Source organism: Pistacia vera, unplaced genomic scaffold (genome assembly GCF_008641045.1).
Source record: "Pistacia vera cultivar Batoury unplaced genomic scaffold, PisVer_v2 Contig67, whole genome shotgun sequence".
In the NCBI taxonomy this organism is placed as follows: Eukaryota; Viridiplantae; Streptophyta; class Magnoliopsida; order Sapindales; family Anacardiaceae; genus Pistacia; species Pistacia vera.
Genome location: NW_022196523.1, coordinates 703,971 through 724,213, shown reverse-complemented (window position 1 = coordinate 724,213; position 20,243 = coordinate 703,971). Strand labels below are relative to the sequence as shown.

The window sequence follows — 20,243 nt, the reverse complement described above, 5'->3', positions numbered from 1 at the left end:
AGTGAAAGAATTCAGAATATGAGCAATGGAGATAAAGGATTAGTGTAGCGGATTTACTTACTGAGCAAATAGTGCTCACTCTGTTGATTTCTTTGTTTTTGCAGGAAATAGGTGAAAAACAGTCGGATGGACGTCGAGAAGCGGGGGGAAATGGCACCACTGTCTACTACTTTTGAGCTTATGTACATGAGACTTTTATTAATGTAAAGTATTTTATATATAAAGCAAAGAAATTTTATTTCCCAAGTATGCTTATGTGTTTGTATCATATTATATTTCCCAAGTATATTAGCTAGAAAGAGTCATTACATCGATGCTCACCTGAAATATGTCCCAACCCATATGTGTGCTCATAGGTATATGTGCTAATAATAAATTTTTCAGACTCCGCCAACCTTCTACAATAAACCCGCCACTTGCACTTTCGGTTATGACATGCAACCGTCAGTATCAACGAATTAGACTTTTTGGTGATGAACTCAAAATTACCTCTCACGGCAACAAGTTTTAGCTTCCTCACCACTTCCTTTTTGTTGTCAAATAAATACCCTACGCGCATGTCCGATTTATCAGTAAAAACTTGAGCTGATTCACTACTACCCGCAATTGCTGCCTTTGAACTTGCATAAAGGACCATAATGTTCTCTTCCTCACAAACTACACCTTCTGCATAATTTGTAATTATAGGAATCTTTACATCTACGGGAACATGTACGGGGCCCTCCTCATCAACATTTTCATTCTGCCCCACATGACTAACCTCTTCTACAGTGTCCTCCTTACCACCCAAATCACCGCCTACTCTTGATTTTTCAACTAAGAAATCAATGCCCTCGTAGTTAAAATTAAAACCAGCATTCTCTCCATCAACTTTCTCGTTATCCCCTTTCTTTGAACCATCTTCCAATGATTTATCTACAAAAGAAACCCTTAAAATCGGCCTCGAACCATTATTGCCCACATCAACCATATATAACTTCACACCTTCATTCGATTTTAATATAGTATAAGGTGTTAGAGTAGATGCCCTAGAGCCAATCAATTATTGTAGAATTGACTCTTTGTAATAATGTTCATTAATCAATAATAAAAGGCATTTTATTCTATATCGCGTAAATCCTTATTATTGCAATATGTATTGATATATGTCCTTAGAATGGTAGAACCGTGACGAGGGTATCAAGTGTTTCAAATCTTGATAGTGAGAACCCTATGAGCACATATGGTGGCCATTCTAGAAACGTCCGATAGCCCTAGTAGCTTATTCTGAAGTAAGGGCACAGATAATACGGTAAGGCTATCATAGTGTTGAACGACCCTGTCGAAAGGCAGTGACTGATCTCACTTGTCAAGGTTGTTTGGTGACAACCTGGTGCAACACATGGGTGCTTGTTAAGGCGGATATACCGCAGCAAGTTCACTGGACTGACCCACCAGAGGATTCCATATGGATGGTAACCCCAGTGTCTATGAACAAATCCTCTACCGAATGGTGGTGCATGTGATCCTTAGAACTGAGATCACCGGAGCGCCTTGTGCACCAATTGGTACAGTTTGACACTAGCCTAAACAGTTCTATTCAGAGCTGTCAGTACGGTGGTGATTGGCTATATCAAGAAGTGTATCAAGACTAGGTGGATTGACAAAGGATTCATCACTCTCGGTACGGGAGAAGTTATCTCACGGCGCAATTCAGTATATGGCAATGACACTGAAACTGTGGCCACAGTGGGATTGAGTTGTTGCTCTATCCAGATTATAATACGGTCATTGGTCCAGAAACTGAATATATAATATCGAGAGTAACCGAAGTTGACACTATTTCTATGCCTTCGTCTCGTCGAGATAAGATGATGAAAGGATCGATTGTACGGTAACCATATCGTTGAAGGTAGCTACTTTGCTGAATTCGAATCTATCGGGTGGCCATGATGCCTTGCTAAGGGCCAATCTTGGTCTGTGTATTAGTGAACGATTAATTGTGTGTTAATCGCGATACTAACACTACGGTATGATGAGGAGCCTATGGGTCCACACTAGAAGATAATTTAAGAGCCAAGAAGAAAGAATGGCGTTTTCGTCTTTTTGGGCGAAGGGTATTTTGGTAATTTCACAGTGCAAAATTTGCTGAGGTCGTAGCCTTTTTATTTAATTTGTTAAAATTAAATAAGTGGAATTACGGTTGAATGTGTGTTCGCACATATTCAAATAAATTATCATTATTGTAAATGTTAATATTAAATATATTAATATATATTAATTGATTTTTAATTGAATAATGATGAAATAAATAAAATATCTAATTTGGGAGTGTTTGGCAACATGGGGTGTTTGGGTTGGAGCCCAAGCCCATTCCATGTGGGAATAGGGCAACTTGGTTTGCCTATAAAAAGAATAGTGTTGTGTGTTTTATTAATTAATTCATTTTTGCCTTTTGAAAAACACAACACCCCATACACTCACTCCCACGCCACTTTCACCCTTTTGATTGAAAAATCAAATACTCATTTTCTTCTTGATTTCTTAAGGCCAAGGAGGATCTAGCAAATCCCTCCTTGGTTCTTGTTGATTGTCTTGTGTGGACCTCTACGGTTCGATCCTACACTTGGATCGGTAGCAAACACATTCAGAGAACATTGGGGAGCCTCCAAACGTGGGTATGAATCTAAACCTTTGGATTTATTTTCTGCAGATTCTTATAAATATAACTGATTTTCTAGTGCCCTGATTTTGGGTTCTAAGGAACGATCCATGGTTGTAATTTTTTTTGTTTTCCGCTGCGCAACGGGTCGTTTCCTAACATAAGGTACCTTATAATGTTCAAGAACTTTGCTTAAAACATACTTCACAACTATATCACTACGTGAGCAACTTAATAACCTTCTAATTATTTCATCAATCAACTCATCAAAACTAACCTTTGTGCTCACTTCAATTGGTATAACTTCTTTGCTCTTCCCAATCCACTTCTAGCAACTTTCTTCCTCCACCCACTCACCAAAATATTCAACACCCAAAACAATTTGTCAAATCTAATAGACAAGTACCTATCATGCAAGAAAAAAAAAATTATTAAGATGTATTAAGGGTTGATAGATTTTAAAAAGCATCTACAGAATCGCTTAAGTGATCTCGTGTATCGCTTAATTGATCGGTATAAATAAGCCTAATCGATTAAGCTATCTTTTGCCATATACTTGATCCCTTAAGTGATCTGTGCCATATACCAGACTTATAGCAGATCGCTTAACCGATCTTCTACCATATACTTGATCGCTTAAGCGATTTGTGATCTGCTGCATTATACCAGACATACAGATTGCTTAAACGATCCATCATATCCAGAACACATTTTCAATCATCTCCACCTACAATCGGTGCTACACCCCCAGTTACCACAATGCAACTTGATTTATCTTCTAATAAAATGCCCCTAGAGGATCTAATACTTTATAAACTGTGAGTGCTTTATATTCATTATTTATAGAGGTGGATTAAATAACCTAGTCAATCCAACGATAAAAAACTCCACTAATAAGAGGTATTACTACAAGAGGGACTACTAGCCAGACCTAAGGTTTTAAACTGTTGTAATAGAAGGACAAAAGTTATAAATATTAATTGGAGATATCCAACGATTGTTACTTTTACCGAAATATGATAAAATGACTTTGAGTCTTCTTTATTTTCTAAAGAGAATTTAAACTCAAAAGTTTTTAGAAACTTAGAAACTAAAAAAAAAGAGACAAAAATAATTTTTTTTAAAGGAAAACAAAAAATAAAAACTGAATGAAAATTTAATCAATTAAAAACTAAAAAAAAGAATAACAGCATTTTTTGTTGATATATATTAAAAAAAAAAAGAAAATTTTTTTTAGTTTTTAATTTTAGTTCGATTATTATTTTATAATTTATTCAATTACATCTTTACTCTTATATAAAATTAAATCTAACATTAAGTAACAGTTTATTGTTTTTTAATTGAAGGGCTTTGACCTTTATCCTTCATGGTAAAAGTTTATGAAGTTTTTACGCCACTTGATGTCATCCCTTTTGTGAAATTAGTAAGGGGTCAAATTACTTTGACCTACAAAATTACATTCTACCAAAATAACACAATTTTCTTTCAAACCAATTTTCCTATTAACACAAGCATTGGCACTCCCCGTGTCTACCGAGACTGAAGAATCAAATTGAAGCTATGGCTCCTCTCAAAATTCTGATGGTAACAATCGCCAATCAATGCATTAATAGATTTCTTTTGCTCCGTTGTTTCTTTCTCACTTTTGTAGTATACTTTCTCAGGTTGCAGAGAAGCCTAGCATTGCTCTCTCAATTGCTACTGTGCTCTCTCGTGGCAAAGTACTTGCCCTTTACTCTCTTTCGTTGCTTTTTAGATAATTAATTCAACTTCTTTTTTACTACAAGTCTATAGCTCAAGAAAACAAGTGAATTGGTGTGTATCAAGCTTATTACGTTTCAGTTGAATGAGAGCTATTGATAAAACATATCTTTGATAATAAGTCGAACTTAGAGTAACCAATTTTGGATTAATAGATTGATTATTTTTCATATGCCATATTTTAGACCCATTAGTTAGTTCTGTACTTTAATCCAATTGTCTGCAACTTTAGTTAGGATTTGTGTGAAATAAGCTCTTGGTCTCCTAACCTTATATCTAATGCTAGTTTCATGTTACTTCACTCTTAATGGATTTATTTTAGGCTCTACTAATTTCTTGAATGCCATGTTTTTTGGTATCAGAAATTTACAAGGTTTGAATTTCATGCTACAGATGTTTAAAGGAAGGGTAGTACGAGGTTCACGAGTTCGATGCTGTATTTCTGGATCTCAAGCGCATTATAAAGTCACATCGGTCATTGGGCATGTTTTCAGGTCTGCAGTTGTTTACACTTGTGATTTTAAGGAATCATTTCCTTGTAGAGTGTGTTTAGAATACTTCAGAAATGAATTTAATTGAATCCTCTTATGGTTTAGAGTCTTGTCAATTGTACTAATTTATACTCTAGAGTTTAATTATTTTGGGAATAAAATATGTAATTCAATATTATTTGTATTTCAATCAATAGGTAGGAGTAATTAGAAATGGGGGGAAATTTGAAAGACTATCTCTACATGTTAGTTCCTATTAACCTCTATGGAATTTAAAGTGTTTCAGTTTTATGCCTTTTTTGTTGTGATTCTTTAAGATTTTGTTTAGAGGTGAGCTATGTAATAAGCAAAATCAATTCTGGACTTAGAGAGTAGGAAATGAAAGTTAATGATATTATGTAAAGTTTGCTGCTCTGTCCATAAACTTGTCTCAGTTTGCTTACAGAAAAAGAACCTTGCTGTTATGTGTGTGTGCCTCTCCCTCATGCATGGTGTCATGGAGATGTTGTTTCTGGAGGTGGTTTTTTTTTTGGTTTATTTGGCAAGAAAGGAATAAGAAATTTCGAAGATGTTAGAGCAGAGGAGGCAATTTCTTGTGGGACAGAGTTTTGTTACATTTTTTATGGGCTTCTGGTGTTGGATAAGTTTCAGAATGACTTGAGGTTGATGTTATTTTTTCTGTTACTTTTTTTTTCCTCGGGGATATTTGTTAGGGGCAGAGAATATAGAGTGTGTGTGAGAGCTTTTCAAGTACTCATAATTTTGAAGATTGGTCACATTGATGATAAGAATCTAATAATGGCAGACTGATTGGATCTACTGAGAGAACTCTAATAACAAATTATGTGTTGAAGATAATAGATAAGGTTTGTGGTGGAATACTAGTTCACTTCCTTTGAATCCTTTCTTTCTTACTGATATATTGTTGTTATCAAATATATATAGTGCTGGAGGTTCAATTAGCCACTCCTCCAATCAATACTCCCTTGCTCACCATCTTCTTTTTCATGCTACATGTGATGCTTAAGCTTTATCTTGCCATAATTTCATTCCTTTGCAGTTTTGCAACATATCACAGTTCTTAGTCGTTGTTAGGAAAACCTAAATGATATTAGGTTCTTTGTGTGCTTGAAGATGTAGCATGGCTATGTTGATAAACTATTGCAATACTCTCCTTGTAATTTAACCCTGGGGTGACTCATGTCTTAGGTTAGCATACTTTAATGGCGTTGTTGTTTAATAATGAGTCCTATTAGGTTATGATGAAAGAGAGAAGGTATTCAGTGAAGTGGGTATTGATTAGAAGATCTCGTACTAAAATGGGCTTGGAGACAACAATCTTGAGAAGAGGAACTTGGCTCTTTTAGGAAATGGCTTTGGAGATTTCCTTGGGGAGTAAATCTCTTTCGCATGTGTGATTAAAAGCCAATATGGGCTCCTAGATAATAGGCGGTTTTCTAAATTAAAATACAATTTCTATTGGAAGTCTGTGGGAATTTATAATTAAGGATGTCAGGTATGCTTCTAATCTTAAGTTGGTTGCTGGTAATGATGTAAGATTCATTTTGGGAAGACATTTGGGTTGGTTCCTCTAGTTTGACATCTTTGTTTCCTTGGTTATATAGTTATTCTCTTGTATCATAATGTGAGCTTATTGTAAAATAAATAAATGACTTTTTTTTTCTTCTAACTAAATGAGGAATTGATTCGACCTCTAACCCATTTTTATTCTATCTACAGCCTTAACTTTTTAAGAGAGTAAAGTTCAATGCATTTGCATGATCTTGTTGTGCATCAATCTCCAAAAACTGTCATGAAAAAAGTAGCAGAAAGGAAGTAAAAAGTTAGAGTTGTTAGACAATTCAACCTAAAACATTAAGTTGATAGGTGGATGGTCTAATCATAATATAGGTGATGTAGGACATATAGGAAGGATGATAGGGCTATTTGGTCTTGTTTCTCTGTTTAAGACTGAGTTGTTAGTAATGTAGAAGGCTTTATTTACAGCTTAAAAAAAAACTCCAATCAAAATATTTTTTTAATAATTGTAATCTGATAGGAACCACTCCCAACTCAACCAACCCACATACAACAGCAAGCAAACAACCAAAAAAACCTAGAAAATAACAGGAAACAGTAGCCAAATACCCAGAAAATAGTATATACTTGTATTGTAATCAGCAAACCAAATACACAGATAATGAAACTAGCTAAGACTACCCAGCAACACAATCAAATAAATAGCAAAACTCAAACAAAAGAAATTAAGATAAGTGGACTTCGAGGGCCAGCTCCTCCCTAACCTTATTTATCTTTCCTACCCATCCTCCCAGGTCTATCATTACCCTCCCAGGTAGGACTACCTTGTCCTCAAGGTGGGAAGATGGAAATTTTTACCCGACACCACCCCATTCATACTCTTCCACATCTCCTCTTCTTACCCGACTCCTCTTCATCTTCTTCATCAACCAAAAGCACCTAGAACTGTATTTCTTTGCAGCGATGTCCAGAAAGAATTTGGCGTCATATCGAAAGCAAAGGCCTTTCTCTTTTTTTCTTTGCATTTCACCTTCGTCATTCATCGGAATGGAGTTGTTCTGGGGAGAAAAGTGAGAATCGGCCGACCAGTTTGCTGTTGTATTCGAGCTCTGGTAAGGCAGTTGTCGTGGCACCAGACGATGCCTCTCTCCAATATCGGCACGTGGTGAGGGGGTGGTTGTAGGTCTCGGGTTATTGAGACTAATTTGGATCTTGCTAAAGTTGGCTGATTGGTTATAAAGAGGGATCTTTGCCTTGAATTCTCCTAACCCAATTCCTTGCCTTAACCCAATTTTCTCTAACCCAATTCCACGCTGGGTCCAATATTTGTTGATCCAAGTCCACGTCCAAGCCCAATTTCTAATGGTCCAAGCTCACGCCAATTACATTTGTTCTCCATGTTGTCCCGACCCAATTTTTAAATCCCCCAAGGCCTGCCTTTTTTTTTTCTATTCGTTGGGCTAACTCTAGTAATTGAATAAATTGGGGCTGGGCTAACATGATTTCAGCCTGATTTCTACGTTGAGCCATTAAGAAGGCCACCAATATCTCTTTTTTCTCTTCCACCAGAGGAGCTGAAATGGCTTCAAACCTTCGCAATATTCTTCCTCCGTGCTAGCTATCGGATTCCCATTAATGCCTTATAAGGACTTCCCTCTTGGAACCACTGAAGAGATGAAGCAGCGCTAGCTTGAAAGCGACAAGATGTTACCGACGCTCGGACCTCCATCCACTGATACTAGTTGACGACGTTGCTGTCCATACACCCGGCCGCTGTCGCCGCGAGTTTCTCCTTATTTGAGATTCGTTAACAGTGAAGTATCTCTCTACCCTAACACCCAATCATAGGGATCTTCATAGGAAAAAATGGGAAACTTGAGTTTCGGCCACCCAATCACCGCGATTTTGCCCGTATGTGTTGGAAGTTCCAGCTTCAGTTTGACTACCCAGTCTGCTCTCCCTCTTTTTATCCTCCAACTTCTCTCCATAACTGAATTCCTCTGCGTCCTACCAACAATTGCCACCTGTCCTAGCCTAAACCCATGGAAATTCCTGCCAGCTTCCTTTCAATCCACAACTTGCTACCTATTTATCTTTCCTACACCGTCATCCTCAAGGTCTCATCATAATCCTAGCAAAAACATAAAATAAAGTTTAGTTAACTAAGACAACTCAATCCTAAAATATATAAAGACAATGACCAAATAGCCCTTCGCATCTTGCCTATATGTCCTACATATTTGCATGGATTCTGGTTTAAGGAAAACTCAATGCAGCTGACTCATCCAATTAAAGTGCCATCAAATGAGTCTCTCCACGATTGGTGTGTTATGTGCAAAAATGATCAGAATCCTCTGACCATTTGTTCCTTCACTGCCAATGGCTTACAAAGTATGGGCAAAAGTTGTTAGTGAAACCAATCTTCAATGGGTACTCCTGCATCTTGTTTGATTTAAGTAGGAGAACTTTACTTTCTTTGGTAGAGGAAAAAAGGTCAAGACTCTCAGAAATTGTGTGATTCTCATCTTTAGGGATTTGGGGTGAAAGAAATAAAAGGATTTTTGAAGACAGTGGGGAAGAAGAAACTGAAACTCTATGAGGCAAGATAAGTTCTTGCCATCTCTTTGGGCTTCTGTCTCAAAAGACTTTGAGGACGCCTCTTTTTTCTTAATTCATCTTATTGGTTAGGCGTTGTTAGATAATTTTGGTTTTTAGGAGTTGTCCATGCCATATTGTCTATCATTTTGGGTTTCTTTGCACTGGTCATGATACTCTTTGTAAAGCTTTAGCCCCTTTTAGATGGCTTATTTTTGTAATAGGGATTCTGATACACTTTCTAAGTTTTATTTCGTCAATATACATGTCTATGTTCCTATAAATAAAAAACTTAGCTGTGAATATGTTTTGCTTGCATGCCTTAGTTTTAGTAACTCTTTAATTATGTTCGTCATTTTCTTTATCAATTTCTTTGTGCAAATGTAGTGTAGATTTTCCAGCAACATACAAGATTGGTCTATCACTGACCCTTTAGATCTTTTTGAAGCTCCAGTTCTGAGGACAGAGTCAAACCCAAAGGTACTGTCTTTGTGTTGTTTGCCATCAGTTCATATTTTTCTTTTCCTTGAACTTGTATATGAGTTAAAATCGCAATTGAAACAGATTTGTAATTGTATCTTGAAAAGTCTTTATTGTGATTATAATATATCTTTACATGCTAGACTCTTTTTTTCTTATTTGGATTATCAAACATGCATCTACAACTACATTATGAAAAAAAAATGTGTTCGCATAAGTTTGTGATTTGTATGATACAGTGTTGTGACATTGGATCTTGTTATCTCTTAGTAAATTTTTCTATACCCGTATAGTTTCAAAATTATTCATAGACTAGGGTTTCAAAAGGTGATACATGATGTCCTATCGTCTATTAATTTGAGTTAATCAGTTACTTTACCAATTATGACCATTAAATTATATGAACTATTTCTTGTTTTGTTAAAGTTTGAAAATGACTTTTTTATTTTATCCTCACATATATTAAATAGAGTTTACTGATATTGATAGACAATATTTTCATTTTACTATTGATAAATCACGCAAAGAAAAATTGGTTTGCAAATCTTGATGGTATTCTCTTAATTACATATTAAAATGATTAATTATAAGAAAAATTAAGATATATATAAGCAGATTTATTTTTCAGTAATATAACTTCAGATTTTTTAAAATAATCATCTTATAAAATATCTGTGATCTGAAAAAAGAAAATTAACATCCACATATATGCCCCAAATTTTTTATAGTATGTGTTTTTTATGTCTCTACCATGGGTTTATGCTGCTTAAAACTATTACTGTGCATGTATTTCATTCTTCAAATTTGTGTTTGACAAAAAGTATAAAACAAATATGAAAATTGGGGTTTAGGGTTTTTAAGATATGGACACACAACATTATTAAAATGAAAAAGTGAAAGTATGTCTGGTAGAATGACTAAGAACGAGTAAAACACAAGATGAATTTGGTAGAATCTTGTTTTTAATTTTTTTTTTTCAATTACTTGTAATATTGATGGAACCACCTGCTCAAAAACTCAATTCCAACACACACACACAAGAGCCGAATGGAATAACACTCAAAGGATTAAATGAAAGTTAGTATTGAAACAGAATGAAAATAACAGTAGCAAGAAAGTGATCCCAGAACAATTCCCAGCAATTCGAGAGAGCTGGAGACCTCCCACAAAACCTATATGAATCAACTTGATACCTCCTTTACCACACCCTAGCTATTATACCCAATTAGTTCCTATACTACCCTTACCTTAACAACTTTATTCTATCCAGCCACATGCATGAGAATCCCGTAACAAACTGTAACAACTTCACACACACTCTTTCCCCTTGCTGTAACAACTCACTCAGCCCCTTTCTTTTAGTGCTCCTTTTTTATGCCCCTTGACTTATAGACTATATTGACAGGAGGTCTATCAATACCGCCCACCCCCCCCCCCCAAGGAGAGCCACCTTGTCCTCCTCAAGGTGGAATTGAGGGAATTGTGTGTTGATGATGTCGAAGGACTCCCATGTAGCTTCAAAGGGGGGCAGATCCTGCCATTGAACGAGGATCTCTTTGGTGCCATCAAGTAGGGATTGCGTTGCTAGGACTGCTTGGGATTGAACCTGTAGTTCCATCTCGTCGGTGAGAAAATTAGGAAGTGGTTGAACTGGAATAGAGGTATGCACGCTGGATTTGAGCTGGGACACATGGAACATCGGATAAATACGGGCAATAGGGGGCAGATCCAGTTTGTAAGCAGTCAGACCAATTCTGTCTAACACTTTGAATGGTCCATAGAACCGAGGATTGAGTTTCTCATTCAATTTCCTGGCCAAAGACCCAAACCTGTAGGGCTGTAGTTTTAGGTACACAGAATCTCTTGGAGTAAAACTGATGTCTCTGCGATGTTTATCAGCCTGCGCTTTCATGTGTGCTTGAGCAGATTCCAAGTGTTGTTTAAGTTCATTGATAATGGCATTGCGGTGGGTGGGCTGCTGGTTCACATCTTCCACTGAGGAAGGGTAATCGGTCATTTTGAGGAGTGGGGGGTCTCTGCCGTAAAGGATTTTAAACGGTGTCATTTTTGCGGAACGATGGTAGGTTGTGTTGTACCAGAACTCTGCCCAAGAGAGCCAATTTGGCCACTGTTTAGGCTGGGAACTGCAGAGGCATCGCAAATAAGCCTTTACACACCGATTGACCACTTCCGTTTGGCCATCCGTTTGGGGGTGTGGTATGCGGAACTGAACTTGAGAGAGGTCCCTGCTGCCCTGAAAATTTCCTGCCAAAATTGGCTCATAAAGAGTCGATCTCGATCTGACACGATGGACTTGGGAAACCCGTGGAGCTTAACAATTTCCCTCATGAATATCGTAGCAACCTCTTTTGCATTAAAAGGGTGAGATAAGAGGATGAAGTGGGCGTATTTGGTGAGCCAATCAACCACCACAAGAATACTATCAAAACCTTTTGCTTGTGGTAAACCACCAATAAAATCCATCGTCAAATCGTCAAAAACTTGCTCCGGTATTGGCAAGCGCTGCAGCAGTCCGGCAGGCTTGAGGGCTGAATATTTATTGACTTGGCAGATAGTGCAAGCCTTTACAAACTCTTGAATATCTTGCCTTATCCCTTCCCAATACACAATGTTGGATACCCGTTTGTATGTTCTGAGAAACCCCGAATGCCCCCCTCCTAGGTTGGAATGGCATTCTGCCAAAAGTTTAGCTATAAACTTGGAGTTTTTTGGTAGGACAACTCTGTTTTTATACAGAAGACACCCCTGTCTAAGTCTGTACTGTGGGCGGCTGTTAGGATCAAAGAGAAGGTCTTGAATGATAGGTTGTAACTTGGGATCTTGGTGTGCTTCCGTGGCTAACTCATCGTACTCTGTAAACTGGACGATTGACATGGTATTCAAATCTGGTCCTTCCCCTCTCCGTGATAAAGCATCTGCTACTATGTTTGTTTTTCCCGGCCAGTAGTGAATGTCGAAAGAGTATCCCATTAGTTTGGACAGCCACTTTTGTTGTTCCGGAGTTTTTATTCGCTGGTCTGTGAGAAATTGTAGACTCCTTTGGTCAGTCCTGATGATGAATCGTTTGCTCAATAAATATGGACTCCACTTATGCACTGCAAAAACGATTGCCATTAGTTCCCGTTCATATACGGACTTCTGTTGTGCTTGTGGTGAGAAGGCCTTGCTTAGATAAGCTATGGGTCTGGACTGCTGGACCAGAACTGCACCCATTCCGTGACCTGAAGCATCCGTCTGAATTTCAAAAGGAAGTGTAAAGTTTGGGACTGCAAGTACGGGAACTGTAGTGATAACTTCCTTGAGTCTATCAAATGCCCTTTGAGCTCCCTCATTCCAACGGGACGCATCCTTTTTTAGCAAATCAGTAAGTGGCTGTGCAATACTGCCATATCCCTTGACGAACCTCCTGTAATACCCGGTGAGACCTAAAAACCCCCGTAACCCTTTCACATTGGTCGACAAAGGCCATTTAATCATTGCCTCAATTTTGTGTGGATCAGCTTCCACTCCCTGCGCTGAAATTATGTGGCCTAGGTAGTCCAGCTTCCGCTGACCGAATAGACACTTCTTCCTGTTCATTACCAGATTGTTGTCCTGCAGAATCTTAAGGGCCTGTTCAAGATGGAACACATGAGAATCAAGATCAGGACTGTAAATCAGAATGTCATCGAAGAAAACCAACACAAACTTCCTCAAAACAGGTTTAAAAATGGTATTCATCAGTGCTTGAAAGGTTGATGGCGCATTAGTTAAACCAAATGGCATTACTAAGAACTCGTAATGCTCGTCATGAGTTTGGAAGGCTGTTTTGTGAATATCCTCCTCTTTCACTCGAATCTGATGGTAACCCGATCGTAGATCAATCTTTGAAAAAAACACAGCCCCAGCTAGTGCATCCAGCAACTCCTTAATGGTGGGTATAGGGAATTTATTGAGAATAGTTATCTCATTGATTGCCCTATAATCAACACAAAACCTCCAGCTCCCATCCTTTTTTTTGACTAATAATACTGGGCTGGCAAAAGGGCTAGTGCTAGGCTGGATGATTCCTGCTACCAACATTTCTCCCACCATTTTCTCTATTTCATTTTTCTGGAAATAGGGGTATCTATAAGGGCGTATATTGGGTGGTCGAGCTCCTGCCTTCAGGACTATGGCATGGTCATGCTGACAGTGTGGGGGTAGTTTAGTAGGTTGGTCAAACATTTGGTTACAACCTTCTAGTAATGTCAAAATCCTAGGATTGGTGGGTTCCTTGTCTGATTCTGGCTCTCCCTCCATAGAGCAAAATTCGACTAAATAACCTCCTCCCGAGGATTGGAGTGATCTTAACATGGCCCTCAGAGATACCACCGTCTTCACCAAAGATGGATCTCCCTGTAAGTTAACCCTTCTGTCTTCCCATTCGAATTTCATTGTTAGGTTTTTCCAGTTTGCACAGACATCATCCAAGGAGCTCAACCAAGTCACCCCTAAGACAACATCAACTCCTCCCAAGTCAAAAGGGAAGAAATCCTGTGTAATCCTGACACCTTGAACTTCCAGTGGTACTGCCTTACAAACTCCTTCTCCTCTCATCGTGACACCATGACCAACCATTACTCCAAACTTTTTTCTTGTTTCAATTTGCATGCCCAATTTGCGCACCAAGTCGTAAGAAATAAAATTGTGGGATGCCCCATTGTCAACCAACACAATAACTCCCACTCCTTCAATCTCCCCTTTTATTTTCAGAGTTTTGTTAGAGGTGATTCCCACGATTGAATTCATGGATAGTGCCAGAGGATTACCTTCAGTATTGGGCTCTTCGTCATTATCTGGAACTGTTTCACCTTCTCTGGATCCTCATCTTCCCATGCTAACAGGATCTGTAGAGATTTGCTCTTACATCGGTGGTTAGGGCTGAATTTTTCGTCACACCTAAAGCAAAGCCCCTTCTCTCTTCTGAGTTGAATTTCTGCTTCTGTTAGACGATGAAAGTTCTCGCCTTTGGAGCTCGAAGCTGTCGTCGATGGAGGTATTTCTCTTCTGTCGCTGCATGTTGTTGACGCAAAGTGACTCTCGCCTAGGTTTTTGGTTGTGTTGAACCATAAATTGGGTCGCCCACTTTCTGGGCTTGGTGTGACCCGTGAATAACCTTCCACTTTAATGTTTTGGGCCTTAGTAAGCTTGGGCCTACTTTTCTCTAGCACTACGCAACTCAGCCCTGATTTCCTTTTTTTATCCATTGATAAAGATTCCTATCAACATCTCGTCTCCTATTTCCTTCAACGGAGCTGTATGAGCTTCAAATTCTTCACGGTACTCTATCACCGACGCAGTCTGCCTTAGTGCTACTAATGCCTCATAGGCTGTTCCCTGAAATGATGGTCTGAACCTGTCAATTAGAGCCACTTTAAAATCCTTCCAACTCTGGACTGGTCTTCGGGATTCCAACCATTGATACCAGTTTAAGGCTCTTCCTTCCATGCACATGGCTGCTGCCTGCACCATCTCCTTCTCTTCGTAACGATTAATGGCGAAATATCTGTCAGCCTTGAAAGTCCAGCCAAACAGATCATCCTTGTTAAAAATGGGTTGCTCGAGCTTGCGAATTTTTTTGTCGTCTTTCCCACTCTCCCCACTGTGATTTCGTTCACATCCTTTATCTCCGCTGGAATTCTGATTTTCTAGAGTTTCAGACATTTTCTCTTGGTAACGTTTTTCCTCCCTTTCTTCCCTTAGCCTCATCAGTTCTCTCATCTCTATTAAGTATTCCTTGACACTACCCAAATCAGTTTTTATTATGCCCATATCTTCCTTTACATTCCTCATCTCCTTTTCCACATTTTCCATTCTATTCTCCATTTTGGACTTTACCATTACCCAACCAGGCTCTGATACCAAATTGATGGAACCACCTGCTCAAATAACTCAATTCCAACACACACACACAAGAGCCGAATGGAAATAACACTCAAATGTGTTAAACTGAAAGTTAGTATTGAAACAGAATGAAAATAACAGTAGCAAGAAAAGTGATCCCAGAACAATTCCCAGCAATTCGAGGAGCTGGAGACCTCCCACAAAACCTATATGAATCAACTTGATACCTCCTTTACCACACCCTAGCTATTTATACCCAATTAGTTCCTATACTACCCTTACCCTAACAACTTTATTCTATCCAGCCACATGCATGAGAATCCCGTAACAAACTGTAACAACCTTCACACACACTCTTTTCCCCTTGCTGTAACAACCATCACTCACGCCCCTTTCCTTTTAGTGCTCCCTTTTTATGCCCCCTTGACTTATAGACTATATTGACAGGAGGTCTATCACTATATAATTAGTTTACCTCTACATTTTTCTTTTTCAACTAAATTAACATGAGTTTAATTAATTTTTTTTTTCACATATTGTCTTAATTAAAATTCTTACGAAGGAAAATAAATTAAACATATTATAATTAATTCTTTTAAGAAACATAAAATAAGAGTAAATGCACACTTACCATATTTTTCAATGTCTTTTATACATGAATTACATCCACTCACTTCTACTTCATGTAATTCGGGTGTCCATTAAAGGAATTCCTTAGCCCCACAAAATATCATAATGGTGGTCATTATAGTGGATGGAAAAAGTGAGAGTTGCTTATTTTTTTAATAGAATTTTGTAATTACAATACTAGAGATAATTTTACAAACTACCCCTAAGGTTTGCATTTTGCAACTCAGGTATATAGCATATTATGGTCTTATGAAAATACGCTGTGTAAGTTCTGCTGATAAATGAATCCATTTAAGAGTTCATTCTGTGTATATCAAGCATGTACATACCATTGGTTGTGATGTTTTTTTTTCTAAGTTTGTTATTATTATTATTTTTTTTTTTTGAAAGTATCTGACAATTTCTCTTGTTATAAGGCACATATTTGTAGGCATCTAAGTCAAGAAGCTCGTGGTTGTGGTCATTTGGTGCTATGGTTGGATTGTGATCGCGAGGGGGAAAATATATGTTTTGAAGGTGAACTTTCTTTAGTTGTTACTTTAGTGTATGTTCCTATACATATGGTACTTACTTGATGCAATAGTCTTTTTACCTTTAAACATCAACTAATGAGAGCATCTGGCCGTCTACGATGTGAGTTTTTTTTTTTTAATTGAAGGGCATTGAGCAGCCTATCGTCTTAAATTTCTTATTTTTTGACTTCTTGTAGAGGAATTATCGATGCATTTTTTTACTTTTAATTGGTAGAGTTCTGGTTCACCTTTTATATATAAATTCTATTTAAATAAATTTTTTTAATGTCTTATCCAAAATAATAATTAAAAAAAAGTGCTTTATTCAGTTCACATGATGTTGAAGGTTCTGCATATATATTTCATCATTATTGATTTATTATTCTGACAAAATACTTGAATTTCCTGGAGGAATTATGTTGGAAAAGGTTTCAAATATCTGAAATTTATTTTTTTGGAACATCCTTACAGAAATGGAGATAAAAGCTGAACGTAATATTTCTACAATCTGTTTGTAAATAGAACTTTTATTAAAAAATATTTAAAAGAGGAAAAAACTTTTTAATTGTGCTTGAAATTTCTAATTCAAGTATCTTGGATTTGAGTAGGAATGTTCGTTTTAGCCAATTTTTTTATATCTAGTAAACTTGCCATGTTTAACATGTTAATTGTGGCCATATTAATCAGTGCGACTTTGATTTTCTTATACATATATTTTGTCTATTATGCTTGATTGGCTACGAAGTCTCTTGGATGCATTATCCTTAAAATTTGGTTTGCTTATATTAGTGTCTTGGCTCAATGTAAATATGTTCTGAGAGTCAGCATTGTTGAGTATATGTAATGGGGCATTTGACTTTCTAGGTACTCTTGCATAGCTTAACAGAGGGTGAAGCAATATTATAATATAATAGCTTAAGCCTCTAGGACGTTTGTGAGAACTTTAAGATTCTCAAAAAAAGTAACATATCCTCCTGATTTCTGTACATAAAGCAAGCAAAGAACTGTGAGATAAGTTTCTAAAGTTGCAACAGGAAACTTTTCTTTATATGAGAAGAATAATGTGTAGTTAGATGATTAATTAATATTGGATGGGAGCCTTGTGTTAGCTCAGAATTGTTAGTTGCTATCCACATACAAACAAGGATAGCCCCCAAAGACTCAAAGAAAAAAAAAAAAAAAAAAAAAAAAGGGGAAAAAGATATGCTAGAATTAAGTTAATGAGGCTTCCCAATTTTTCGAGTAAAGAAAAAGAGACTTCTCCCCTCAACAACTTCAAAAATCTTTCTGCTTCTTTCCATTTATTAAACCCAAAAAATTGCCATAGTAGCACAGTTCCATCACACAATAACCTTCTTATTACCTCCCAAAACTGCAAAGCCTTTTTAAGAAAATCAGGTAACAAGAAGGAGCTGCTGCCTAAGAGAGATTACACTCCTTAAACAACTTATATAGGAAACAATGAAAAAAATAAGTAGTCAACGTTTTTGTGCAAAATACACCAATTTGGAGACACGGACATGAAAGGTTTTCTCCCCTAAACCATATCATTAGTGCTGATTTTAGTGAGTGCAACAGAGCAAACCAATACCTTCACTTTATTTGGAACTTTTGCCTTCCAAATTACTGAAGAAGGGTGAAATGATGAAAGATTTGAAAAGTCAATGAAGGTGTTGAAGAAGGAGATTGTACAAAAGTTGCCAGACTCGTCAAGAAGCCCACCCATCTGTCTTCCGGAATATTATTTTTTACCTTTACCAGCCATCTCCTTGACATTAGGCAGGAACAAGCTATTGCCTTGAGAAATAAATGTCCAAGGACATCTATGAGATTTTGTAAGTACTTCATGAGTTTCCCAAACATTATTGTGCATTCCATACTTCCATTTAATCACTGAATGTTGCAGGAAATTACTTTGTTAATGGAACTTCCGCAGCCCTTTACTGAACAAAGTCTGATAACTTTGAAAAAAATTCCCCACCCCCAATCGGGCTCTATAATAAGGTTGAGACACCATATACCATTTAACTAGGTCATCTCTTTTTCCTGCCCTAATGGCCTTGTAGGAAAAGATGTTTCATAGCCTTTTCTAGCCTCCTGGGTACAAGAATAGGTAACCAGAAGAAGGACATAATATGAGTAGGAAACTTGTCAAAACATATTGATAAGTGTCAACCTTTCTTCTCTAGATAGACAAGCTTTCTTCCACCCATCCAGCCTTCTCTCCGCCTCTCTATATGACTGGGTACCAAAAATTCATACTCTAGTATTTCCTCCCAGAGGTAGTCCTAGGTATTTCATAGGCCAGTCTCTCACTTCACACCCAGTTCAATCTGTAAAATGTACTATTGAGGACCTTTGCATATTGATGCTTGACAAAATACTTTTAATTTACTCTTAAACCAGACAAGGCACAAAATAACTCTTTTAAGAAGATTGAAGAACTTTTCTTTATCAACTGAGTGAAAGAATATAGTATCATCAACAAATTGCAAATGAGTCACTTCTACTTTTTCCTAATCTGTGATCAAACCTCCAAATGAGTCCCTTTTTGTATAGTTTCTTGGAGCTTTTTTATGGCTCTGGACAATATTTCCTTTTTGTGGATAACTTGTCCCTACTTTTATATCTCCTTTTTTTATTAAGAATTAGAAGTAACAGAAATTAAAATTCATAAAATTCTTGTATCTTAGAGCAAACTTATTCTACAGTATTGATCTGTTAACTCTTTGGAGAACAATTTTGTGTGTGGAAGTTTTATTAGTCACCATTATTACTTCTAAGCCTCTTCTATTATTTTTTTTTCTGCAGTCATGCAGAGTACTGGCATTCAATTAAATGATGCTAGAAGAAAGGTTTATCGTGCACGGTTTTCTTCTGTTACTGAGAAAGATATTTTTAAGGCTATGGATAACCTTGTTGAACCTAACAGAAATGAAGCACTGGCTGTTGATGCTCGGCAGGAGATAGATTTGAAAGTTGGTGTTGCATTTACACGATTTCAAACTAGATATTTCCAGGGAAAATATGGGAATCTTGACTCCAGAGTTATCTCGTTGGTTCTCTCTTCTCTCTTATATGTTCTCTTTAGCACTGTAGCTTTGTTTTGTTCTGTGTATGGGGTTCTAAGTGATCTGGGTAAGGCCATGGTTACCACTTTCTAATTAAGATTTACTATGTGGAAAATCAGTTGCCTTTCAGATTCAGATATGACCAGGTATAAGTAGTTGGAACATGAAATCTTGAATGAGGAATTGGAAAAAGAGTGGAGAAAAGTTGCATTATTAGTTTCTTTCCAGATATACATGAATGTTCAGTAAATTATGGCAAAACAAGATAATTGGGAAAACTTGGATTGGGGGTGAGATATTCTGCTTTGCTGTAAGGTTAATTTTGACTAGAACAATACTAATCTTGTGGCTCCCTGATTGACCTGTAAATTGATGAGGTTGGTTGGATACATTCGACAATAAATCTTCCTTAAAGATCATAGAATTGATGAGGTTGACCTCTTTAAAACACTATTCTTTATCCCCCTCAGCCTTAACAGCATCCGCGTAGAAGTTTTAAATTTAAGGGAAACTGTAGAATGGCTAATTTTTCTAAATTTGGATTAAGCCTTTAGAGAATCCATGTCTCTTTTAGACAATCTGATTCTGCTTGAGTTCCAGTTATTAACTTACTAATTTATCTTGTCTAGCAATTCTA

General features: G+C 37.1%; 1 protein-coding gene across 5 annotated transcripts in view; it reads left to right on the top strand.

The window, feature by feature from the left end:
* The window catches only part of LOC116112841 (DNA topoisomerase 3-beta), a 45,008-nt gene that overhangs the window by 13,552 nt on the left and 11,213 nt on the right, over positions 1 to 20,243 (top strand). For 4 of the 5 annotated variants that reach the window (XM_031398962.1, XM_031398965.1, XM_031398963.1 and 1 more), the window contains 2 exons: positions 16,440 to 16,539; positions 19,347 to 19,590. In XM_031398962.1, the coding sequence (XP_031254822.1) occupies positions 16,440 to 16,539; positions 19,347 to 19,590 (344 nt within the window). Of the gene's footprint in view, positions 1 to 16,439; positions 16,540 to 17,737; positions 18,371 to 19,346; positions 19,591 to 20,243 lie in introns of those variants that run through there. The other variant, XM_031398966.1, reaches the window with a different exon arrangement.